Source organism: Belonocnema kinseyi, chromosome 5 (assembly GCF_010883055.1).
Source record: "Belonocnema kinseyi isolate 2016_QV_RU_SX_M_011 chromosome 5, B_treatae_v1, whole genome shotgun sequence".
NCBI lineage: Eukaryota > Metazoa > Arthropoda > Insecta > Hymenoptera > Cynipidae > Belonocnema > Belonocnema kinseyi.
Genome location: NC_046661.1, coordinates 57,515,511 through 57,543,366, shown reverse-complemented (window position 1 = coordinate 57,543,366; position 27,856 = coordinate 57,515,511). Strand labels below are relative to the sequence as shown.

Here is a 27,856-nt window from a genome sequence, read left to right as displayed (position 1 = left end):
AATACGCCAATTAGCACAAATGGTAAGTTCCGACAGTGCCTACAAGTGTGCCTACTGGCCGCTAGATGTCAATACCGGTTTCATATGTATACACCTGGTATTCATAGATGTGATTTTATATGTCCCCCTATACTACGTTTCAAAATCAATGTTTCGTGAAATATGTAATATTAAATAAAAAAACTTGTTCGGTTCGTTTTTAGGAACCTAGTAACGTAGTAATACCTTTATATATATATATTATATATAGGAAATCTATTATCATCAGAGTAGTTGCTATCGATCAGTATTGATGTCAATCCACCATCTGTGGAACATAGATAGACGCTGGTGTTAAATTTGTTGTAGCTCAAGTTCCATTGGTCTCCCAATGAGCATTTGAGAGAATTTTTAGTCTTAAATTTATTTCTATGAACGCAGTTGCACATCTGTGCATCTAGGGGAATGTATCATTTGGAGGCTGAATTTTGGCTCATGCCGAGAGTTGTGGAGTGCTGAATCACGCTGTCAGCCACCTGAACACCTGTCAAATCAACTATTCGCTTTGCGATATCAGACTAAATAATTGTTAAAATGGAAAACTAATTAATATAATAATTACCTAATTTTTAACTTTATTTTATTTAAAAGTGCGTACTAGTCACTTAGAATAAAATTATAACTTCCTAATGCAACCTCCAAATGTTACACGGAGAGACTTTGGATATTAATATTTCTTTTATCGCATATCCATCATTCAAAAAAAGTGTACGAATTTAGGGATAATCGAGGTTCGGTTAGAAAAAGTCTAATAGTCACTATGAAAATGCAGACTAATATCTTTGATTAGAATAAATCGTACGAATTTTAGACTCTTACATTAAAAAATTACAGTATTTCTACTTCGCTGCATTGAATTTTGTAATGGATTCAAATAGCGAAAATTAGTATAGTGGTTTGAAAGAAATGAAACAGAATGTTGAACATTTCGTTACGAAAGCCTTGCAATCTTTCTAAACCACCATACGAAAAATGGGGGTCACGTGATGTGTTTCACACTGGCGCGTGGCAAAACGGAAGACGGAGAGAAGTGTACACTATTGCATGGACTTCATATACTTCTTAATATATATGTGGGTATACGCTCGGATGGTCGCTCACTGGCTACAGTGGTTTTGTTTGCGAAGATTTAACTAATACCTATACGCATATATAAAACTATCTTATATCTATAAATCACACGCATTTCGCTGAAACTCTGGATTCTTTCGGTCCTTATATACTAAACGAGAGAAACGTATCACTACTTGTGAGAAACTTATAGTGCTAGGTCAAAAATTGCAGGTGCTCCAGACTTAATTAACTATTTATCACACACACACACACACACACACACACATCGAAAATACATTTAGAGATTTCGAGATCTTTAAAATTCTGTGAAATTGTTGAATGAAAAATTACAATTTCTGATTTGCCATTTTTTTAAGCATAAAAAAATTAATTTTTTTGAAAACTCACACACGAGAGAAACAAGAAATTATAAGACGAAAGTTGTGATGAGAATTTTCCCACGCAGCAGGCGGATTTTATTTTATTTTTTACTCTTTATTATTATGTTTTTCACTATTAAAATAAAAACTACGCACCCTATTCAAAAGCAATTCTTAACAAATTTATACATCTTGTTCAAATGTACAATTTCTGTCTTCTCGTCATTTTCCGTATTTTGCATGTGCTTGAAGTTTCGTATCATCATTAGGATAAATTGTTCGTCTTTTTGAATACTGTGAATGGCTGGCTAAAGAACTTGACCTTTAGTTTAAGATACTCAAAAATATACCAACAGATAAGCCAAGCTGTAAACTCTTTCGAAAGTTATCGTGCTAACAAACTAAACATCTACAGACTAACAGACCGACAGAATAATTTAAAAAAATATTTTTTATGTATTAAGCGACGGTTCTAGAGTTTTAGGTTTTTTTATTTTATAAAATGTAAAAGTAATTATTAGCTCATTCGAGAAAGAATCACGGTAATTTATACTAATAATCGGTATATTCTTTATATATTTAATATGTTGAAAGAAATGAATACAAATATTAAAAAATATTATGTTTAGAATTATCTCAGAGCCTCTGCTCAAATTGTATAAAAAAATTCCCTGACAATTCTAGGATGTTGCCAGATATCAACAGATTTTCCCAAGGTATAATTTTCCTGAATAATGAGCCACTCAAGTATTAAATATCACATTCTTGAAAGCAATTCTGACCCTACATCCCTTAAAAAGTATTACATAATACTTAAAAAAACTTTCGTTATTCATTTGTAAATGGTTAAATGGTAGTGAACTAATTTTATTAAAAGTGGTAAAAAAATAGGAATAAATGAAACGTGGTCCAAAAAAAAGCTTTTTTCTAAAATGTCTCCTTACAAATTTTTCCTTTTAGTGTCAAAATGTCTCCTGAATATTGTCATTATTTATAAAAAAAATATTTAGGGATCTCTCAAGTCAATTTTTGCACAAAATTGCTGTTTTAATTTCAACTATTAATTTATCATTTTACTTGAGTACATATGAATTTTATCCTTTTTCCATTCTAATGTAAAACAACCATTAACAGCGGAAACTAAAATAACATAAGCAATTTTTTGCAAATAATGGGCTTAAGAGATACCTAAATTTGTTTAATTCCACCAATGTATAGTGGACATTTTACACGAAAAGGAACAATTTTTAGGCATCGAGCCATTTTAGAAGAAAAAAATAAGGATATTTTCTAGACCACTATAATATGAATTGGACAATTACGCGAGTTAATTATGAATAATCTTTTTCTCAGTCCTTATAAATATATGACTGTGTAGGAACAATGAAATTCTCATATATAGAATCAAGTAATGTTACTTAATTCTTGAAAGTATCTTTATAGAAGGACAACAAATTCCGTAATGGTACAAGCTGTTAGGAAAGTTGTAATTACCACTAAAAAATCCAACTCTTAACCAAAAATGCCTTTAATATATTGAACTCTAACTTACTTGAGTCTACGAGAAAAATGAGATTCCTCATTTTTTGTTATGAATTTCTTTTTACTTTTTTAATAGTTGCTTAAAATTCGGAACATATTTAACATATTCATATTTTCAGTCGAATATATTCTGGAAGAAATTCTGTTCGAACCTCCTGAAAAATGTGATATTATATCAGACAACAATTTTGAACATTTCCCTTCAAAATTAAGATGAAAAAATAATTATTTATTATTTAAAGTAATTAAAATAAAATAATAAATATGGCAACGTGAACCTCCATATTCTGAATTTTCAACGTAATTTTAAGTTTTCAATATCTTACTTACTCTTAGAGTAGATGTAGAACTATCATTTACTGAATTTTATCTTTCCAATAATCTATATTTGAAGCTTTGCTAACATATTATTTGTGGGGTAGCCGCTGGATGGAAAACCAGGAAATGTCCGGGAATTTTTTTTAAACCGGAAAAAGCCGAGACATGAGTATGATAGTGAATTTATTTATTTACAAGGAATTTCACAAATTCTTAGAAGAACCATCTATCAAATCACTTGGAATATCACAAATATCATATCACATAATATATTTCAATTAAAATAAATTCGATTTCAACTTTTTTTTAAATGTTAAGATTCAAACTTTATAAAATAATTTTAATATAAAAATAACTTAGAATTAATACATTCATTAATTAAACAATTTTATTTTATTTAAAATCCTTTTTAAATATTGCTTCAGTTTGAAACTAAATCGTTTGAAATAGAAAGCCTTGAATGATAAAAATTTCAGAGTAAGATATTTAAACTTTTAACTTCACAATTATTATTGCAACGATAAGTAACAATTGAAAATTATTAATTTGAAAGGACCAAAATTGAGAAAAATCAAATTAATTTTGGTATTTAATTTCTTTGCAATTGCGAAAGGAACTTTTTTAGGTTCATATTTTTATTGTGTGGAAAAATGTGAAGTATTGCATTTTTAACATTTGTATCAACCTTGAAATGATAAACTTCTAATTTTTGTTAAATTGGCAGTACATTTTATATGTGTAAAGTTTTTATTGAGTTGAAAGAGATACCGTTTTTTTAAATTTGAAAAGGCCATTTTTCATTTTTAAGATTTTCATTTTGTTTAAAGAAAGAATTTTTTATTTTCGTTTTTTTTGTCTGAATTAAAAGAGGATAATTTAAAAATATATAAAACTCTAATTTTTGTTAAATTCGTCGTACATTTTATATTTGTAAAGTTTTTATTGAGTTGAAAGTTATTTAAAAGAGGGATCTTTTTATTGTTATGGTTGTTATAGAACTGGAAGGAAGGAAATTCGTTTTTTAAAGTTTTTTTAAATAGGAAGATGCACTCATTTTTGGATATAGTTAAATGATATCTTTGCTGTTTTTTTGGAAGATATAGTTTTTTAATTGACCAAAGTATCATAACAGTGAAGACGATGTTTTGATTGACATTAGGGTGGATCGTATTTATTTTTTTTGTGTTTTGCAATTAATTTAAAAAATATTAATTTATTTTTGATTAAGAATACAAATAAGATGTTTTATTCTTTATGACCAACTGAATAAATGGATTTATCAATAAGACTATGTGAATCAGTCTTAACATATATATTTTAATTGATCTAAATTCATTGCAATCTATATTTTCCAAGGAAACTTTTTTTTATAATGTTTTTATGGAGTTGGTAGATGGACATGTTTCATTTCTTCACATTCGTATTAATACGAGTTGAAGTTGAGGATAAGTGTTAATTTCGAGAATTTAAAAGGATGCGCGGATTCATATTTTTTAACCAGAGATCTTTGTACAATTCAATTTATCAAAGTGTGAAGGTTTAGGTCTTGCAGTTTAATTGTACTTAATTGAAAAGTGTTAAAAGCTTCTATTTTATATGTGTCAATAATTGAGAGTTTAAATAAAAAATTTCCAAATTAAAATTAGTTTAAACTTTAATTTAAATTTCACTACTTACGAACATGTTTGTCCTACAAACACACGTATGATTGAAGAGATTTGGCGGGGAATCCCAAGTCATGAGCCCAGTACAATCGGTCAGATGGTGTGATCGTCGCGAGTTCGACTATTGACGGAATAGCTCGGAAACCTTCAGGCGCTTTTAGAGTCTTTAGAATTCTCGCAAATCCCTGTTGCAGATATCACTAGTGGTTCTCATTTCAATACGCATTCTTATTTAAAAATACTAAAATTTCTTAAATTTCTTACAACTTATGTTACTTAAAATTCTGACTTTTGACTAAAAGCTTTACAAAACTTGTTATTGACCATTATCACTTTTTCACACTCACCATTCTCATACAGTAAATAAGACTTTTTCTAAACGTGAGTACTAATTTTTACTCGCTCAAGTTTATAATAATACATAAAGAAATATCATCATCTCTTATCATAGTAGGAATCTTTATAGCCTATAGTCTCTCCATGTGGTTAGCCATGCCCGTCGGAATTTAAACTAAAGCCGGCATGTATAGAAAAAGTTATAAGCGTCTACATATACAATTAGACATTTTCTCTTCAACCACCAGCTAACTTCACTTTGTTGAATAGAGAAAATCTAGAGGAAATTTCTTCGAACCAGCCCCCTACCTCGACCGTGTGTGTGTGTATGTATAGTAGTTTTCTTACGATCCGGAGGGGAAATGTCGGTCAAACCAAGCCAACAGATGGCACCACAAAAAGTAGGTCTGTCTTTTTCATTGGATTGCATTAAGAAAAAGCAAAAATAATTAAAAAACTGATGCTGTTTGCAAATAACCAAAAAATAAGAGTAACTGTTACTAATTATTTCAAAAAAGAGAAAATCATAAAGATATGTAGTTTAATATGAATAAAATTTAATTTTAAGATACAATTTGAAAGCAGTTCGAACTTCATATTTCTATGATTCATTTTGCTGATATTATTGATTTTATTATTTACTCTAGTTAAACAAAATTATTTATTGTTGAAATTATTAATGTAGCTAATGAAAAAATTAATAATATTGAAGACCTCAATGATAAAAATATTTAAAACATATACATGATCAGAAGAATTCAAAAAAAAATATATTACTTATATCCAATATAAATTTAATAATAATTAAAATATGTAAGACTACAACTTAAGTTGCAAAGTAAAGAATCTTTGTACCTTTAAAATCTGAATAATTTCAAGTTTTTAAGGAAACATTAATAAAAAGTAGTGGTAATTGTAATTAAAATGTTTGAGGGAATCAAGTTTCAAATCAAATAATTTGAGGGAATCATTTGGTAACAAGTCAATGACACGAATGATAAATGAGAAAATGGATTTCATATTATTTAATATAATGTATATATTTATTTAAATTGAACCAATTATCATATATACATTTATACAGCTCAATAATTTATTTGTTGCTTAATCTTGAAAGCTTTTTTCTCGCTGCATTCAGCCCCTAGTAATTTTATTTAAAATTTAAATTTTAAAGGAGCTTTTGAATTATATAGTTAATTATATTATAGCAAACCTTATTTCTAAAATAAACAGACTATAAGATATTAAAATCTATAAACAAACGTACTGTCCTCATGACGCACAGTTGGAGGAAATGCACTTTGTTCATTCAAAAATGTCCAGAGCCTTCAATTTTCTTGCGATTTTGAATTTTTCTGTTTTAAATCAAAGATCATTAAATTCTAAAGATCTTGACTCTCCGAAATTTTGTCTCTTCTTTTTTTGTATTAATAATTTTTCCAGTCAAAGTATGAACAAAGTCTTATTATCGGTGAAAAATTTTTTTTTGCTTAAAGTGCTTCCCATTAATGAAGGCATGACATTTAATAACCAAAATAATTTAAAAGTTTATAATAACCACTGCGATAAACAATTTTTGTGTCAAAATATTAGAATTTGAGATTTTTCAGAATATAATTTCCTTCAATGGCCAGAATGACTTCAAGTAATCCTTAAAATAATAAATATTTGATAAAATATAACAATTTAAATTTTTGTAAACAAATTAGATAGAAAAATTTAAAATCTTTGCCCTTTCGCATAGAAAAATTTTTTTGCCCTGGAAATGTTTTAAGCTATTGGACAAATAACTGCTAGCCACAAAAATATTAGAAGAGTTAAGAATAACCACTGTTATTAGCAATTCTTGTGATAACATATTTAAATTTAAGATTTTATCAAATTTAAATTTTCTTTGATGGCCAAGTCGATGGGTTATTGTCAAAAGATTTTGTATTGAGTGAATCTTAGCATGCAGTGTTATGATTCATTTCCAATCTATTACGATTGAAAACCCGACTTTTTTTAAGTGAAACTGCCAACATTGGGACAATTTTTGTATAAATTGTTTATAAACATGTAAGTTGTTATATTCCACTAAATATGATCAAAGATACATTGTTTAGGAAAATCCGTAGCCATTGTAGCGATTAAAGAAAATAAAAATTTTGATAAAACTTTACATTTGAATATTTTCTCACGAGAATTATTTATAACCATGGTTATTGTTAACTTCTCAAACATTTTTATGACTAGCAGTTATTCGCCCAACAGCTTAAAATATTTCCAGAGTAAAAAAAAATTCTATGCGAAAGGACAAAAATTTTGAATTTCTGTATTTAATGTATTTACAAAAATTCAAATTGTTATATTTTGTCAAATAATTGTAAATATTTATTGTTTTAGGAAATACCTGAATTCTTCCTGGTGCTTAAAGGAAATAATAATTTGAAAAATCTCAAATTATTATATTTTGTCACAAGAATTGTTTATAACAATAGTTATTATAAACTTTTACATTATTTTTGTTATTAAATGTCATTCCTATATTAATGTGAAGCACGTTTAGCACCAAAAATTTTACCGATAATAAGACTATTTGTTAATTTGCTTATCAAATTTGTTTGAAACAAATAAATGGAATGATAAACAAATTATTTGTATTTTATGATTCCCTAAACATTAATTTAAGACAATATAAGGATTTCCTGATCAGTTATCAAAGCATAAAAAATTGTTATGTACACCATTTTAGTTTTTCCATGCTTTGAGTAGAAAAATTATTAATAAACAAATAGAGAAGACAAAAGTTCGGAGCGAACCAAGTTCGAAGTGAATTTCCTCCTACTCTCCGTCATGAGTGTACGGTACGTTTGTTTATAGAGTGTAATCGTTTATAGTCTATTCATTTTAGAAATGAGGTTTACAATAATATAATTAACTATTTAATTCAAAATCTCCTTTAAATTAAAATTTTTAAATAAAATTATTAGGGGTTGAATGCAGCAAGAAAAAAGTTTTCAAGATTAAGCAACAAATAAATTATTCCCCTGTATAAATGTATATATGATATTCGGTTCAATTTAAATAAATATATACATTATATTAAATAATATTAAATCCACTTTCTCATTTATTAGTCTTTTCATTGACTTTTTACCAAATTATTCCCTCAATATACAATATACGTCATATATTTTTTATTAATTCTTCTGATCATGTATATGTTTTAAATATTTTTGTCATTGAGGTCTTTAATATTATTAATTTTTTTCATTAGCTACATTAATAATTTTGACAAAAAATAATTTTTTTAACTTTAACAAGTAATAAAATCAATAATATGAGCAAAACAAATCACAAAAATATATAGTTCGAACTGCTTTCAAAACGTATCGAAAAATTAAATTTTACTCATATTAAACTACATATTTTCATGACTTTTTCTTTTTTTTTAATAATTACTAATAGTAAGACTTATTTTTTCATCTATTTTTCTTCGTTTTTTTTTTTTTTGTAAATAGCATCAAGTTTTTCATTATTTTTGCTTTTTCTTAATGCAGTTCCATGAAAAAGACAGACCTACTTTTTTTGGCGCCATCTGTTGGATTACTTTAACCGACAATTCCCCTCCGGATCGTAAGAAAACAGAAAAGTGGGGGCGATGCATGGGGCTGCTTCGAACGAACAGGCCAGAGCTGCCAGACCGAGCCTGAAATTTACCCCCACCATACCTACCGTTTGGGAGCCGCAAAACAGAAGGTGCATGATTACCGCTGTGACTTCGTGTAAGCCGAAAATGCACGATTCGACTTCGGTTTTATGCTGTACGATGATTGCCGATCTGAAAGCTTCGGAAGACTTCGGTGGTCTTCTATTTACATCTCGATCCCCATTTGAAAGAAATGGGAGAATTTGGCGAACTTAATGTTTCGCGTGATTCTTCATTTTATGCATAAATCAATTTTGAGGTTATGTTTTTCAGGTGTATATTAAGTATGAATATTATTACTATAATGTAAATTATTAATGATAATATCATAATTATAAAATATTAATTTTAATTAATAGTTGACAGGCTTTTAATAGAATTAGTTAAACTTTTAACTAAAACAATTATTTTTGGCTTTAAATTGTTGACATTAATTGAAAGTTTCTTGTAATGTTTTAAAATATCCTAAAACAATTGAAATCCTTTAAAATCTGCTAAAATTTTTCAAAGCTCTTGAAAATTCATTGCATATTTAAAAATACCCAAAAGTATCTAAAATCCTTTAAAATCTCTTTCTAAATTATTGAAATCAATTGAAAATTCCTTGAAATCTATTCAAATATCCTAAAATATATCACATCCTTAAAAATCTAATATTATATTGCTGTAATCAATTAAAAATTCCTTGGCGTCGTTTAAAACTTCCTCAAATATTTAAAATACTTACAAATTTTTTGAAATCTCTTGAAATTTTTTTAAGGTATTGAAAATATCTTGAAATTAAAAAAAAAACCATGAAATATTTCCAATCCTTTAAAAGTTTATACTAAATTATTAAAATCATTTTAAAATTCCTTGAAATCTATTATAATATTCTAAAATATATCAAATCCTTTAAAATCTCATATTGAATTACTATAATCAATTGAAAGTTCCTTGGCGTCTTTTAAAACTTCCTCAAATATTTAAAATCCTTTAAAATCACTAAATTATTAAAATCATTTAAAAATTACTTCAAATCTATTAAAATATCCTAAAACATATCAAATCCTTTAAGATCTCATATTAAATAACTGTAATCAATTGAAAATTCCTTGACATCTTTTAAAATTTCTTCAAATATTTAAAATTCTTGCAAATCTTTTGAAATCTCTTGAAATTTTTTAAAACTTCAGATTGAAATTTATAAGACTTCAAGCTTTAGAAACTTTGGGCTTTATAAAATTCTGATTATAAAATGTCAGAAATTTAAAATTTCTGTGGTCAGGAATTTAGAATTTCTGCGGTGGTATGGAAAAGAGGAAAATATAAATATAAATTATTGTATATAATTATAAATTTATATACTTTTTTCAACATACTTTTGAATTTCGAACGCTTTCAATTTATTTATGATTTCTAATTTTTTATAAATAAACTTCCAAGTGTAAAATTCCAAATTTGAAGACTTGCATCCCATCGAATTTAAAATTATTCTGATTTAATAGTTGAACTTTTTTGTACATTCAATTTTCAATGCTTTAATCAGCTTTGAATTTTATTGATCCCATTTTCACAACTCTAATCTACAAATATTTCAATATTTAACGTTTTAAAATTTTTCTGTTTTCTAAATTTCAATCTCAACTTTTAAAAATTTAAAGAGATTTCAAAAGATTTTAAATATTTGAGGTTATTTTAAAAGATATCAAGAAATTTGAAACTTATTTTTATAATTTTGAGGAATTTCAAAGAATTAAAAAAATTTTAGAAGGGTCATTTAAAAAAATCCAAAGTACTTTAGAAATCTTAAAAAAAAGTTCTAGGTATTTCAAAAGATTTTGAAGGATTTGAAAAATTTGAGAGTATTTTAAAATGTTCCAAGGAATTTTCAATTGATTAAGGTGATTTAATATGAGATTTTGAAAGATTTAATATATTTTTTATTAGTTTATTATTTTTAAATAGTTAAATTTTTTAAAAAAAAGTTAAATGTTCATCCAAAAAGCTGAATTGTATACTAAAAAAGGCATTTTTAATAAAATACATGTACTTTGCACAAAAGAAATTTATTTTCCACCAAGTCTAATTTTCTATAAAAAAATTAATGTTTAATCATAGTTAAATTTTCGACAAAAAAGATTAATTTTCTTGTTAAACGAAATTTATTTTCAAACAAAAAATATTTCTACAAAATCTTTTGAAATCCCTCGACATCTTTTAAATATTTCTAAGGTACTTTGAAGTTTTTTAAATAACCCTGCTATAATTTTTAAAATTCTTTGAAATTCCTTTAAATTATAGAAATCAATTAAAAATTCATTGAAATCTTTTCAAACATCCTGAAATATTTAAAATTCTTTCAAACCTTTTGAAATATCTTGAAAATTCCTTGAAAATGTAAAAATACTCTAAAAAATATATATACATAATTATATAATTATATACAAAAATCGTTTCAGAAATAGTTAAATTTTAACTCGAGTAATTTCTATTAAAACTTTGATTTAATAGTTTAATTAATCTACAAACAGTTAAATTTTTAGTGTTAGAAAAATTTTCTGTTTTCTAAATTTCAGTCTGAAATATTTTCATTTTAGTTCCACTTTCAACCAGAAAAATTGAAAAAAAAGATAAAATTCTTTGAAATTGCTTTAAATGATTGAAATTAATTCAGAATTCCTTGAAATGTTCTAAAGCTTCCTAAAATATTTAAAATCCTTTAAAATCTGTTTACATTTTGCAAAGCTCTTGAAAATTCCTTGCAATTTTAAAAATACCCTAAAATATTTTAAATCCTTTAAAATCTCATACTAAATTATTTAAATTAATTGACAATTCCTTGGAATCTAGTAAAATATCCTAAGATGTATCAAATCCTTTAAAATCTCACATTAAATTACGGTAATAAATTGAAAATTCCTTGGAACCTTTTAGAATACTCTCAAATATTTCGAAATCTTCAAAATCTTTTGAAAAATCTTGACATCTTTTAAATATTTTTAAGGTACTTTGGAGTGTTTTTAAACAACCTTGCTATAATTACTAAAATTCTTTGAAATTCCTTCGATTTATAAAAATGAATTAAAAATGCAGTGAAATCTTTTTAAACATCCTCAGATATTTAAAATCAAAATATTCTGAAATATCTTGAAAGTTCCTTGAAAAAAATACCCTAAAATATTTCAAATCTTTTACAATCTCATACTAAATTATTGAAATAAATTTAAAATTCCTTGCAATCTATTCAAATATGCCAAAATATATTAAAGCTTATATTAGATCACTGTAATCAATTGAAAATTCCTTGGAACATCTTTTAAAACATCCTCAAATATTTAAAATCGTTAAAAATCTGTTGAAATATTTTGAAATTTTTTAAAGCTCTTGAAAATTCCTTGAAATTTTAAAAATACCCTGAAATATTTCAAATCCTTTAAAATGTTATATTAAATTACTGTTATCAATAAAAATTCCTTGACATCTTTTAAAACATCCTCAAATATTTAAAATCCTTAAAAATATTTTGAAATCTCGTGAAATTTTGTAAATCTTCAGATTGAAATTTAAAAAAGAGAAAAGTTTCAAAACTTTCAATATTGAAATGTTTGTAGATTAGAGTTTTGAAAATGGAATCAATAAAAATTCAAAGCTTTCGAAATTTATTTTCAAAAAATTTTCAACTATTCAATAAGAATAATTTTCAACTCGATAGGATTCAAGTCTTCAACTTTAGAATTGTAAACTTGAAAGTTTATTTATGAAAAACTAATAATCATAAATAAATTCAATGCGTTCAAAATTTAAATGTATGTTTTTCAATTGAACAATCTCTAAATGAAAATATTTCAGACTGAAATTTAGAAAACAGAAAAATTTTCTAACATTAAAAATTATCTGTTGGTAGATTAGTTAAACTATTAAATCAAAGTTTTAATAGAAATTACTCGAGTTAAAATTTAACTATTTTTAAAACGGTTTTTGTATATAATTATATAATTATGTATATATATTTTTTAGGGAATCTTGGAATGGAAGCTTCTAATGTGTTCCCTAAGAGTTTACATTTATCTTACACCTTCTTCTCTATTCCTTTACACACTCCCCACACACTTGTTTGGTGGTGGAAGGGGGGCCTACAGTTTAAGGTGGGTTCCGAACCACCAAGAGTAACAGCCTTAAGTACTTAGAGAAAACCTTTTTCTCTAGAGGTACCGATCCCACGACTCTCCGGAGATGAACAACTCCCTTAATAGGCTAGTGTTCACCGCATGGGCCACCGAAAATCTTCCAAAGTGCGAGGCGGGAATGGAACCCGCAAGCCGAAGGAGTGGGTTCAAAGCTACTCAAAGAATTTTAAAAATTATAGCAGGGTTGTTTCAAAAACTCCAAAGTACCTTAGAAATATTTAAAAGATGTCGAGGGATTTCAAAAGATTTTAAAGGATTTTCAATATTTTAGGATGTTTTAAAACATTCCAAGGAATTTTCAAATAATTTCAATAATTCAAAGCAATTTCAAATAATTTTCACTATTTTTTTTCAACTTTTTTGGTTGAAAGTGGAACTGTTTGTTGAAAATTTAGTTTGTTTTTGATTGATGATTTATCAGTTTAGTTGAAAAAATTTGTTTCCTGAAAATTTAACTATTTTGTACAAATATTTTTTGTTTGAAAATGAATTTCTTTTGTGCAAAGTACATATATTTTATTAAAAATGCCTTTTTTAGTATACAATTCAGCTTTTTGGATGAACATTTAACTTTTTGTTAAAAAATTTAACTATTTAGAAATAATAAACTAATAAAAAATATATTAAATCTTTCAAAATCTCATATTAAATCATCGTAATCAATTGCAAATTCCTTGGAACATTTTAAAATACTCTCAAATTTTTCAAATCCTTCAAAATCTTTTGAAATACCTAAAACTTTTTTTTAAGATTTCTAAAGTACTTTGGATTTTTTTTAAATAACCCTTCTAAAAATTTTCTAATTCTTTGAAATTCCTTAAAATTATAAACATAAGTTTTAAATTCCTTGATATCTCTTAAAATAACCTCAAATATTTAAAATCTTTTGAAATCTCTTTAAATTTTTAAAACTTGAGATTGAAATTTAGAAAACAGAAAAATTTTAAAACGTTAAATATTGTAATGTTTGTAAATTAGAGTTATGAAAATGGGATCAATAAAATTCAAAGCTGATTAAAGCATTCAAAATTGAATGTTCAAAAAAGTTCAACTATTAAGTCAGAATAATTTTAAATTCGATGGGATGCAAGTCTTCAAATTTGGAATTTTACACTTGGAAGTTTATTTATAAAAAATTAGAAATCATAAATAAATTGAAATCATTCGAAATTTAAAAATATGTGTAAAAAAGTATATAAATTTATAATTATATACAATAATGTATATTTATATTTTCCTCTTTTCTGTACCACCGCAGAAATTCTAAATTCCTGACCACAGAAATTTTAAATTTCTGATATTTTATAATCAGAATATTGTAAAGCCCAAAGTTTCTAAAGCATGAAGTCTTATAAATTTCAATCTGAAGTTTTAAAAAATTTCAAGAGATTTCGAAAGATTTTTAAGGATTTTAAATATTTGAAGAAATTTAAAAAGATGTCAAGGAATTTTCAATTGATTACAGTTATTTAATATGAGATCTTAAAGGATTTGATATGTTTTAGGATATTTTAATAGATTTGAAGTAATTTTTAAATGATTTTAATAATTTAGTGATTTTAAAGGATTTTAAATATTTGAGGAAGTTTTAAAAGACGCCAAGGAAGTTTCAATTGATTACAGTAATTTAATATGATATTTTAAAGGATTTGATATATTTTAGGATATTGTAATAGATTTCAAGGAATTTAAAAATGATTTTAATAGTTTAGTATTAACTTTTAAAGGATTTGAAATATTTCATGGTTTTTTTTTTAATTTCAAGATATTTTCAAAGCCTTTAAAAAATTTCAAGAGATTTCAAAAAATTTGTAAGGATTTTAAATATTTGAGGAAGTTTTGAAAGACGCCAAGGAATTTCCAATTGATTACAGCAATATAATATGAGATTTTTAAGGATTTGATATATTTTAGGATATTTGAATAGATCTCAAGGAATTTTCAATTGATTTCAATTGTTTTCAATTGTTTTGGGATATTTTAAAACATTCTAAGAAAGTTTCAATTAATGTCAACAATTTAAAGCCAAAAATAATTGTTTTAGTTGAAAGTTTAACTATTTCTATTAAAAGCCTGTCAACTATTAATTAAAATTAATATCTTATAATTATGATATTATCATTAATAATTTACATTATAGTAATAATATTCATACTTAATATACACCTGAAAAACATAACCTCAAAATCGATTTATGCATGAAATGAAGAATCACGCGAAACATTAAATTCGCCAATTTCTTTCATTTCTTTCAAATGGGGATCGAGATATAAATAGAAGACCACCGAATTCTTCCGAAGCTTTCAGATCGGCAATGATCGTACAGCAGAAAACCGAAGTCGAATCGTGCATTTTCGGCTTACACACGAACTCACAGTGGTAATCATGCACCTTCTGTTTTGCAGCTCCCGAACGGTAGGTATGGTGGGGGTTAATTTCAGGTTCGATCAGGCAGCTCTAGAACAGGCATCAATTTCGATGTAGACGGTCACGACTTAGTTGTCACATCCTGGCTTTAGTGGTTTCAATGTCATGTCGGTTTTGACTAACCTGAGATATGGAAATTATACTACGCCAAGTACAATTTTTACTTTAAGACTCTAATAGTCACTGGTAAATGGGAGGAAATTAAAAGTTAGGTAATTATTATTATTATAACTTACCTGTTTATCAGCATCTATTTAACCCAAATAACGACCGACAAAATCATTTTGACAGGTGACTGACGGTTTCTAGACGACACTTCACGTTGCTCTGGATGAGAAAAAACAGTCTCTAAATGATGCTTTTCCCCTAGATTCTAATAATGAATCTGGGTGGCTCAAATTTGTTGCAACTCAATTGAACCTCGATTTTGGTGTACTTTGGAGGATCGGCGATTTTCTGTGAAATATAAATCAAAACTATCGATCAAGTTAACTCTTCAAATAACAGAAAATAATTAACGTCATTTAATAATGAATATTTAAGTGAATTGTGGTTCTGAATTTTTCTTTGCATAATTTCGGAAAGTCCTATTCTTGAAGCAGAATTTCACTTAATAATCCATTTTCCATCGCATAATTTAAAGATTTTTAACATTAAAAAAATTTGACTCTATTCATTCATTTGGTTGAAAATATAAATTTCCGGGTTAAGAATTTAACTATTTTTCCAAGGATACAATTTATTTGGTTGAAAGTTTATTATTTTAAAAGCAAATTTAACTATTTTAGTTGAAAAGTAACATATTTGGTTGAAATGTCGTCTTTTTAGTAGTAAAGTAATCTCAACATATGACATTTATCTGAAAATTTTATTTTTTTCATTAAAACCATTCCGTTGCATATTATTATTTTTTAATTCATATTTTAGGGTTGAAGACATCTTTTTTATAGGAAATTAGTCTGTTTGGCTTGAGTATTTAACATCTTGGAAGAAATTTATTTCTTTTATTAACTGAATAAGCGTTCTTGTTTGAAAATTCAACTTTTTGTTAAAAATTCCTCTTTGTTTTGAAAATTGATTCATTTTGGAAATTCATCTCTTTGGCTAAAAACTTAACTATTTTGCAGAATATTAATTTTTTAAAACCATTTGTGAATTTAGAAATGATCTTTTTTAGTGGAAACTTTACGTATTTTATTGAAAATTCGTCTTTCTTGGTAGAAAAATAAACTTCTTAGTCAAAAATTCATCTTTTTATTTGGAAAATAAACTATTCGTTTAGAAACGCATCTATTTTGTTGAAAATGCAATAACTCTAAGTTTTAATAAATGTGGATTTACATTTTTTGTGGCAAAATTTTTCTTACGTAAAGTTTTTCAATTGTCCCTCTTCCCCTTTCCCCTCCGCACTTATAATAAACAGTAAGATTTTACGAAATCTCTTCAGCCCCAAATCGTATCAAGTAATTTCTGGATGATCTCTTATGGAATTATGTATGACTGTTGTCACTAAATGTCTTTAAAATAAATGTAGAAACAAGCAATTTTTTGAAGTAATATTACTGATCTTGTAGATGTAAGTTTGCTTTTACACCTAAAAGAAAGATTTATAAGTATCAGTGAACATGAAAAATTTGTCAATGAAAAGTCAAGGAAGGTTAGGGATTTCCGAAATTGGAATTTTGTATCAACCCTATTATCGGAACTCATTTGAAACAGTTTAAACTCTATAAAACCTTTGCCAAAATAAATTTAATTTGTTAAACAGATCCTTCGCCAGACTGGTTCGTAGGAGTTTCCGGTCTCGAACTTTGCCTTCCGAACTGTTCCTGGATAGAGCACAAACAGTTTAATTTGTACCCGTATGATGCGGGGACGGATGAAGGAATCACTTATATAGTAAGCAGATTTGTCTCTTTTTCACTTTTTTCATTTTTATTATCTTTCAGAATTGATTTACGTAAATATGTCTTTTGTTATAATATTAACTAAAGTAAAATTAACACTTTGAAATTATCTAATAAATAATTTAAAATATTATATATGTTTTATGTTAGGGAATTCCGATGTAAATTAGTATTTTTAACAGAATTTTAATATAAAATCATAAAGTTTCGAAAAGGACTCAAAATTTCTAAAAATTTTGGGTTTCATTAGTTTTTTTCTCATCGCAAAGTAGGATTTTTGAACTGTAAAACTAGATTTCAAAGATTAAAATTTTTTCAATCATTTACGTTTTTTTCGGTTTTGAGAGCATTTTTCTACCGGGAATAAAGATTTTTAAACAAAAATTATTAGATTTCAAAGGGTCATAATTTTTTAATAATTTTAGGTTACGTGATTGTTTCACATCAAAAACAAGAACGGACAAAATGGAATAAATTAAATTTCAAAGAAGATTTACAACTTTTCGACAATTTTATGTTATGCGGGTGCTTTGCATTAGAAATCGGAATCTTGAGTGAAAAATCATCTATTTCAAAGAAGACTTAAAATTTGTGTTTAATTGCAGTTTAAGTTAGCAGAAAATATATTTGGTAGTTAATCATAATGAGGAAGCTATGTGCTCATCAAATGAGGCCCATTATATTCTACATAGTTGCTTAAGTTATGTTAGTCATTCTCGTTTGAAATTGCTATTTTTATTTTATTTTTTTTTAATCATTAGATTTCAAAGAGTATTTACAATATTTAAACAATAGTTGGAATTTTTGTTGTTTTTTCGCTATTAGAGATTCTTAACCGATGATAGGTATATTATTCCTGATGTAATTTTTCTCATTAAACTTTTAGGTTAAGAGCACCAATAGTTGGCACTGGCACCAGTTGTTGGCACTCCCCTATAATTTGCTTTAAACAATAGGAAAACTTCAAATATTTGAAGTATTTTGTTTGCATCACTCTTATGTGCATAAAATATGATAAATATTTGCATTTTTCCTTTGTCTGAACCAAATTAGGTTCTAAGTCCAACGACTGGTACTAGTGCCAACCACTAATGCTTTTGCTCCATATATTATTCTAAAAAATGCAACTTTAGTTGTCTATAAATTGTACAAAAATATTATATATTAATTCTGCAGTTAAGAGAACAATTTTCATCAATTATTACAAATATTTTTGTTGCTTTTCTTTTTTATTATTCAAGATTTTAGATACAATAAAAATAAATTTTCTATTACTACTAATGATATAATTTAATTAAACAAATAAGTGAGATGAACAAAATTGCACGCGTAGCTCACATCTTTGTTTTCTGTCTTTAATTTAAAATTTTATTTTTCTTTACAAGTTTTAAATGTAAGTTCAATTGTCTGTTTTGTTGTATATTTCAGGCTGAAGACGTGCCGACAGATCCCCAAGAACCAATCCGTCGTATCACTACGTCGTATCCGAATGACAGTAGATCGCCGTTTTATGATCCGTTTAATAATGACATGAAGCCAATGGCAAAGCTTTATATAAATCGACAAAGAATTTATGAAAAAGTCTGCGAAGAAATGCCTGAAGGTCGCTCAAACTCAGGTGGTCACAATATTGAACATAAAAAAAAAGATAGACAATCTGTATCCAGCAAGTATTCTTGATTTTTTTATTATAATTTGCTAAATCATTACACTTAAGTGAAAAATAAGATAAACATAAGTGCAACGCTAACAAAAGGAGGCCATCAATTGTGAACTTTAGTTTCGGTTTCTGATTTTTTAAATAAAGTCTTATTATCTAAGTATTAATTTGCGAAAGCAATAACATCCGCTTTTTCGCCGTTTTCTAGAAAATAGAATTTTTAATGTTCGCCACAAGTAATATAAAGTTTGGTGTCAAATACATCCGAATGGCCAGTAGCTTAGGCAGTAGTGCTTCAGCGACTACTGTAGCTCTCGCTGCCCACACTTTTGTTTACATTTTGATGATTATGAGGAGGTATTAGTTTTATGTGAAAACTGAATATCGCGGATTTCTATCAATCTCCACGTTTCGTGACATCCTGAATCCGAAAAATCCGAGTTTACGGTGGTGTCTGTCTGTCTGTCGTTGTCGTATGTACTCGTACACCGGATAACTGTTGAAAGACTAATCGGATCGGATTGTGCTTTGTCATACGCTTTCAGAGACAAAAAAGAAAGATCGAGTTCGTTACCAGCTATTTTGGATAAAAATTAAAAAAGTAAGAGCTTTTTCAAAAATTTTCAGCCACCCTTTTTTGAAATTTAAAAATTCTATGCACGGCTATTTGTAGTATACAAAAAAAGTACAATTTATCCACATAATTTTTCGATAAAAAACATTACCAGAGTCATAGCATTTTTTAAATCTAAAAGAAAAATAATAGTCATTTCAAGTCAAAGAACGCACAATATGATAAAATGTCAATAGAAGAAAAGCGTTGTGTTTTTAAAGTTCTACAAGATTATAAAAACTTTTTAAATTTTTTGAACCAATCGAAAATTTAAATTTTGTTCCGAAAAAAAATGAAACATAAATAATTCCGTTTTGAGGTCAAACTATGCAATATGCAAAAAAAATATGATTTGTCAATAATTATGAAAATATAAATGATTTACAAATTTGTTATGAATCAATTTTTCAGAGGATCAGTAGTTATTTCGTAAAAAACATTAAAATATAAAAAATAAATTTTTAGGCAAATGACACATCCTGCGAAAAATATAATGGGACAAAAAGTTCTTATCCAAAAAGAGCTACAAATTTGATGTGATTTTTTTTACATGATGCGCATTTTTTGTTTTATTCTTAAAAATATTATTGAAATTTTGAAAAGGAGCTAGAAATTTGTTATTAATAATTTTCTAATAGGGCGCATAATTTTTGTTTTAGTCGTAAAAAATAACATTAAAAACAAAAAAATTAAATTTTTTAAAAAACGAAACAATGTATACAAAAAAATGAATAGACGAAAGTTGTTCACCCAAAAAGGATCTCTAAATTTGTTATCAATAATTTCGTGACAGAACGAGTCGATTTTATTTTAATCGTATAATAAAATGGAAAATATAAAAACAAGGCAATAAAAATATGTATTTTTTAATATCAATGCACATTATGATTTGTAATGATATAAATTTATACATTTATTATAAAAGTGTTGAACATAATGTAGAAAAGTTAATATTGTGGAGAAAATCGAATGAAAAGCACGATATACGTGTTAAGAAGATTTTCATTAAAGCCGCAAGAGCTTCAACAAACGAGAATTCACAATCACCCAATTACAGTTGTCAGTGCTTTGATCTATAATTTTTAAAGGTCTGTGCGCCAATGTGGCAAAAATGCAAGACCGAGTGTGCTGCGCGAGGTAAATACATAATCGAGCGCGAGAATCAATAGTCGCTCGCCCCAGGCGTGCTCAAAAGTGCGACCCGCGCGCGCAGCGCTCAATGCAAAAGTACCTGCACGGCGGGCATATTTTTTAAATATATTTTTATTTATTGAAATGTTTCTCAATATAATTTGCTTTCATAATATTCAAATTTTTGTAAATAATAATTTTTTAATACATATTTTCATAGACAAACGAACTTTTTTCAATTTTATCATGTTTTGCGCAAAAAATTTAATTTATATAAATGTCAATTAAAATATTTTCCAGCTTCGCGAGCACGTTCTCATCGAACTCTGCGCTCGCGAGCTTGAGCGCGCCTAGGGCGCGGGACTGCTGGTCATAGACCTTTTTAAACTAAAGGTGAAAGCATCGAAAACAGTAATTTGGTTTCGTAATATGATAACTTTCAAGCAGGTTCCGGAGCTTTTAGGATATTATAATGCAGTAACATCGCTTGACCACTACTAGAACCCTCGTACATATAATATAATAAAATAATAATATAATGTAAAATCTTGCAATGTACGATATCACAATTTTACGCTATTATAATGTGATACTTGCGATATATAGCACAGGAATTACGGTATATATTGCAATTCTTGCGATATCGTTTTCTCCGTGTGCTTCGCACTCGAGTTTATCCCTGAAATTTTATATAATTTGCATAAATGTATATTATTATAATTCATAACTTACATTGGCATTAAAACAGACGTAGTTTCATTATGCCGTTTGAAAAAATGCGCATTCTTTTTAAAAAATTCTGTTCTTAAATATTTTATTGCAACTTTAATCGTTTTTTTCATAAACTGAATTTGCTCATTTATAATATTTTTTTATTCAAATAATATTTTTTTTATTTAAACTTTACACATGCGATCTACTGAGCAGCCTTACCTTTTGTTAAGGACAATGTGTGTGTGGGTGTAAATAATTTAGAAATTAAAAACGGCAAAGCTGGTCAGTGTTTTAAAATCCATTTATACATTTGAGAATCTTTGAAATACTGTGAAATTGTTGCGTGAAAAAATGTAATATTTGGATTTTCCATTATTTTGCATGCTGTCAAAATTAGAATTGTTGATTTTTCAAGAAAATTAAAAAAATTGTTGTAATAATCTTGTAGAAAATTTAGAAATGAAGCTTTTTTTTTTCTTGACTTTTTTCATATTGTCCGTTATTTGGCTTAAAAGGTTCATTTTCGTGTGGTTTTTGGAATTTTTTAAGAACTTTAATTTTGGTCATTTTTGTCTTTATGAATTAAATTTTACATCGAAAATAACTGGCTAATAAAATTGACCTTCAATTCAGGACATTTGACAAAAACTGGGCGGGGGGTCAAATTTTACAAAAATCTAATACCTTCTCTGATGAGAATGTAAAAAAAATGTATCAATTATATTGAAAAATGGAAGTTCGAGAGAGGTCTTTTAAACTAAAAATCTCGTTTTTGCGAGAGAAAAAAACATCATAAAATATAAAAATTATGAATTTATTCTATAAACAAAGGCAATAAAAAAGTATTATTAACATAATTTTTTAAGATCATTGAAGTAGATTATATTTATAGATATTTAAATAAATACAAAATAAATTAATAACTAAATTTCAGTCAGTGAGTATCGAACAATCAACCGTCCAGCTAGGAAACCGAAGCGCTACTTGCCGGCTGGGAGCAACTCTCATCTATAAAACTTAAACCGGCTTCCAGTAGAACCACGCGAAATCACATCCATGGCCACGTAACACGGTTGTAATATGGTAGTCCACAGAGCACACCGGCATCACAACTATCGGTTAGCGAAACTTTCGCGTGTCTTGTGGTCACGGAGCGACACAAGGATGATAGATTTCTACACCTATCTCGCAAGTGCCTTAGCACGTTTTTAGTACGCGGGTACGGCTTTAAAGTTACGAACCGGTGGTAATTTCGCACCTCCTTTAGCATTGATAATAAGGACAATTACTTTAACCGAAAGATGAAGGCCTTGAGTGTGCAGCGGAGACGGTTGCCCGAAAATTGTAGTTCCAGAAAATTTGGCACTTCTCGTTTTGGACAATTGACTCTTATCTTCCTCGGAGCATTCGGCAGAGCGGGGTCATGGTGAACACCGTAAGAGGGACGAAGATGATAATAGAGCACTCTTAGGGACGCATTATTTTTGTAGAGATATATCATTCCCGCGTGTGTAAGATATATCCGGATTATATGTGTTCTATGTACTCTGAGTGTGCATGACATGCTCTGCACCTATCGCTGGGACTTCATGACATAAAATGCGCTCGCGGTATACTTAGGTGTAAATGAAACAGTCTTGGAATGCGAAAATGTAACACTCTTTACCTGAATTAATGACTGATGATCTGAGAAAAGAAAAAGCCTCCTCCTTTGACAAGGACTGATCTTCTACATTTCTATGTAATATTTCGTGTATTTTCTTGTCGACTAAATATTGGTGGGATTTTGCCACCTCTGCTTTTTTGCTTGGACTTTTAGAAGCCGCGGCTTTATATCGGCATATCGGCGATATCAAGGGAATGACCCCCACATCCTGATAAGGGTTCCCTGACCACAAAATGTTGGTGGATCTCTCTCTCCCCAACGTTTTTTACTCTTATAAGCGTAAATTTGGCATGTTTATTCAAGGCAAATTTCAAAAGAGCTAGAAAATTTTGTCCTAATTTTTCTTAATTTTAAACTAATTATTTGGTTTAAGATTTATATTGTAAAAAAGTGATCTGGTGAGCCGCGGGCCGCACAAGGTCCCGGGTCCCCTGACTGTATTCAAACCAGCCGCCCCTTTGCCATTCTCAAAAGTCCTTCTGCGGAAAAACTGGTCACTGCTGTGACCCATGACTCATATATTTTACATGGGTGATCTTAAGATCTCTGCTAAAAATAAAGGGCAACTAGATCTAGCCTTAGGGATTGTGAAAAGGTTCATTTTAAGCTATACATACTTGGACGTACAACAAAGACGCATTTAGGACGCAACATCTATTATTAATTTTCCTCGATGCAAATACAAACGTCCTTTCCGATATAGTTGGTACTCCAGACTTTCGACAAGGGACAAAGTATCTGCAACGAACATTCTTACCATTTTGGTAGTATTATATTCATTTGGAGTGGTTCCATGAATGAAGGAAGAGCTGAGACCTTTCAATATCGGGTCACAAAAAGTTCTGCACATAAACAAAAGCATGAACCTTAAGTCATAGTTTCGGAACTTTACATCTCATGCCGTCAAGGTGATCTCGGAATACGAAATTTTGAATTTCTTCACAACATGACTCTTGTGGATGTGGCAAATATAGTGGCAAATATAGTAGCAAATATAAGTGAAGGCTCGGGTAAGCGGATGCAATTTTGTAGAATGGAACCCTCACCCAGTGCAATCCCACGTTTATCCTCATGGCAAACTTTTAAGTATATATATTATAACTGTAATGAGCTTTCATTACAAACATTAAACAGCAAGTAAAAGTCGCAATTGGTGGTCATCCCTTATAAATATTAGGAAAATCCATAAAAGGCTTTTTTTAGATACCGCATTTTCCAATCGGCAGTATACACTTTGAAAATTAAGTTCATGATATTTTTGGCCAAACCTGCGATCTTTAAATCAATAACATTTTTTTAGGCAAATATTGCTGGCAATCTATTTTCTTAAATGTAAAATCTACTAACCATAAGAAAAAAATTGAAGTCAAAATTTTACTAATTTCCAAAAAAAGCAGGTCAAACTAAAGTTTTAACTTTTTAAATACAGTAAGGTTCTTCTTCAGTTCAACTCAGGCAACCTAGCTGACCAAAAAAAACTGAATTCAAATTAAACACACCACACTCACTACAGGCTTATTTAAATTAACTTTTTAAATGTTGTCTTGAAAACATGGTATTTAGTTCCGCTATCATAATTATAAGTTAATTATTTCAAGCTTTGTATAGTTGCATCCTAAGTTGTGAAGATATTTATCTATAGAGCTCCAAAATATATCAAAGGATCAATCCGTTTCCTGAATAAAAAAGTTTTAGGGAGGTCTAACGATTTTGATAAAACTTGGTGAAACTACAGCTTTGGTAGAGAAAATTTGATGGCTAAGATGGTTTGCCAATCTTTTTTTAATTCAGGGAGTAAACGTAAATGATTTTTACGAGAGTAGCGTACAGTTTATAGACCTTTTTAATTCAATTCCGATAAAAACAAATTTTCAATAATAGGCACAAGAAAAATTTTATTAAATTTTTCACTGAAAATTACTTTTATTACTATTTGTTTAATATACAAATTTTAATTCCTTATAATCTTCTACTTCATTTCACACATAAAATTGATGGGCACCCTGTAACTTTCGGAGATATTAATTGCAATCCACCTATAATTTAAGCCTGGTTTTGGTTCTGACCTTCGGCTCAAACTCAGGCTCTCCGAACGTAAACAGTCAGGGCCGTGTGAATATGCTACACTATTAAAGGCACATATTAATCCAAGTTTAAATGTATGCAATGCAACCGCGCGGCTTCACTAGTATAGCACAACTGGTACAGTGCGTCAACACCAATGAAAAAAGTTCAAAAAAACTTTAAGAACCCAATTCTTAATCGATTTGGATTTTAATTTGTAGAAAAATTTAGAATTAAATTTAGAATTAATTTCTGAAAGCGATTTTTAAATTGTTGTTTAAAGTTGTATGTGAATTCGCATAGCGAACTAATGTCACTTTTTTCCATTCTCTTCTTTTTGTAAAAAACAACTTTTTCACGCTGACTATCCCTTCTGTTGGACGCGCAGGACTAACTAAACGTAAAATTTTTTTCATTAGGTGGTAATATTTAAAAAAAATGATTAATTTTTGGGATTTTCAATGGAATCGTCTTAAATTGAGTTTAATTTCAAAGAAAGTGAAATAGTAGATGATGCATATAATTTGAATAAAATTCTATACGGTTACAAGCTATGTAATTAGAACAATTTAAACATCCACTCAATTTACAATTTTATTTTAAATTGGAATTTATCGATATATTTTTGCCTTTGAGATGCTATTTTCGACTAGAAAAAAATCTTACATATTTTCATAGTTCTTCACGACAATTGGACGTAGAAGAAATGTTTTCAAGAAGAGTAAAGTGCCTCTTCGAAACATTTTCAAATTTGTTTATATTATAATCGAATTCATTTCAAATCAGGCAATTTTCACATTTGAAATCGCATGATCTCTCAGCGACGAAATCTGTTGGCTTTAGAGAAAATGACGAAAACCGTAAGTGTTGCAGTTTAAAAAGCTGGTTTTAAGTGGTAATGTTTGAAATCCGAAAGCTTAAAATGCTGCAGTTTGAAGTGCTATAGTTTGAACTACGAAAGATTTTATTTTATTTTTTTATTTGTAGAAGATTAGATTATTGAGAATGCACTTATGTACTTACTGTAGAACTGGGTCTAAAACGGCAATACCCATTAAGGCCATGTGATAAGTATAACAGCTGATCAAGTCATCCCTAAGATCAGTATTTTTTCATCCATATTGAAAAATAAAAGTTTAAATAACGCGGAAATTTTTTTCGGGAAATGTTAATAAATATTCAAGGATCGTTTGTGACCTTGCAAAGAGTTGGAGGAAGAAAAAAGTTTATTTATGCAAATAATGATTATCGACGGACACATTTAGGTTTTACAGCAGAAGTTTGACTTTTAACTTTCTCTGACGGTAATCATGCAATCTGTTTTACCCACATAACCCTAGAAGTTCGAAGTTGTCTACTCGCTGCGCTAGTACTGCTTTGACACAGCTGATACCAGACTGATACGTATGTCAGACCAAATATGTTTATTTGCATTTCAAGTGCAAACATTAGTTTTTTCATTATTTGTGCATAATGTTCGTGAGGCATTTTGGTTGTTTTGTCCCACTTTGATAAATATAATCCTCAAAACTAGCCCATTGACAACATTGCAAAATGCTTTCAGGGTTTGACGACAACACGGTCGGTATTTCTCCAAAACAGTAATTAAAAAAAAAACCTTTTTTCACTATTCTAATTATTTAGGACCAGAGACACATTCTTGCACGCCTTCTATTTATCGTACCAAATTTTTAACACGATATCACATTCCGTGTCGACGTAAGTTGGGAAAGAAAACTTCCACTGGTATTTTCTTTGAAAAAAAAATTTTCTCAAAATATCCACCGGAACAAAGCAGAGACATGGACTTTCAGAGCAATATCTCATTTCGTTTAGACGTAAGTTGGGAAAGAAAAATTAAAGACCAGGTTTGATCACGTGACCCTCTCGTCACATGGCCTTAAAGTCACGTCTTCTTCCTGCCTACCCAAGACTCTGGAATCGCTTATCGCGATAACCAGTAACAAGGTTCGAATTGTATACAATAAAAGCGTTTCTATTGGTTTTCTATCGTATATTTGAAAAAATCATTTCAATGCTCAAGAACTCTAGAAAGAGATATAAGAGCGATTGTAATGCAGCGCTAGAGAAACAATTCGAATGCGATTAAAGTGTCGTCAAAAAAGGAAATGGAATTGATCAGAATTCCTTTCTGTGCCAAATATAAAGTTCGCCGAATGAAATGTGATTGTTTTGTTAAAATTTTTTTAAACCTATAAAAATGTTAATATATATAGAAATTACTGTATATTATTTTATAACTGTTTCTGATAAGTAATTAATAAAAGCGGTTTGATTAAAAAGTATTAATTTCAAAGTCATCTCTTTTCAATGCAGAAATTGTTTTAAATGTACATTACACATAATATCGTGCGAAATTTCGCTCGTTTTATGTTTTGAAAGATTCTCCACGAATCCATTTACTATATTTTTATTTAAACGAATTTATTTGCGTCAAATATTGTATAAAAATTAACATTTC

At 28.2% G+C, this 27,856-nt stretch overlaps 1 protein-coding gene across 8 annotated transcripts in view; it reads left to right on the top strand.

The window, feature by feature from the left end:
• Positions 1-27,856, top strand: part of LOC117172679 (spondin-1-like) — a 316,699-nt gene that overhangs the window by 227,982 nt on the left and 60,861 nt on the right. For 7 of the 8 annotated variants that reach the window (XM_033360810.1, XM_033360809.1, XM_033360815.1 and 4 more), the window contains 2 exons: positions 17,388-17,518; positions 18,955-19,192. In XM_033360810.1, the coding sequence (XP_033216701.1) occupies positions 17,388-17,518; positions 18,955-19,192 (369 nt within the window). The remainder of the gene's footprint in view (positions 1-17,387; positions 17,519-18,954; positions 19,193-27,856) is intronic. The other variant, XM_033360808.1, reaches the window with a different exon arrangement.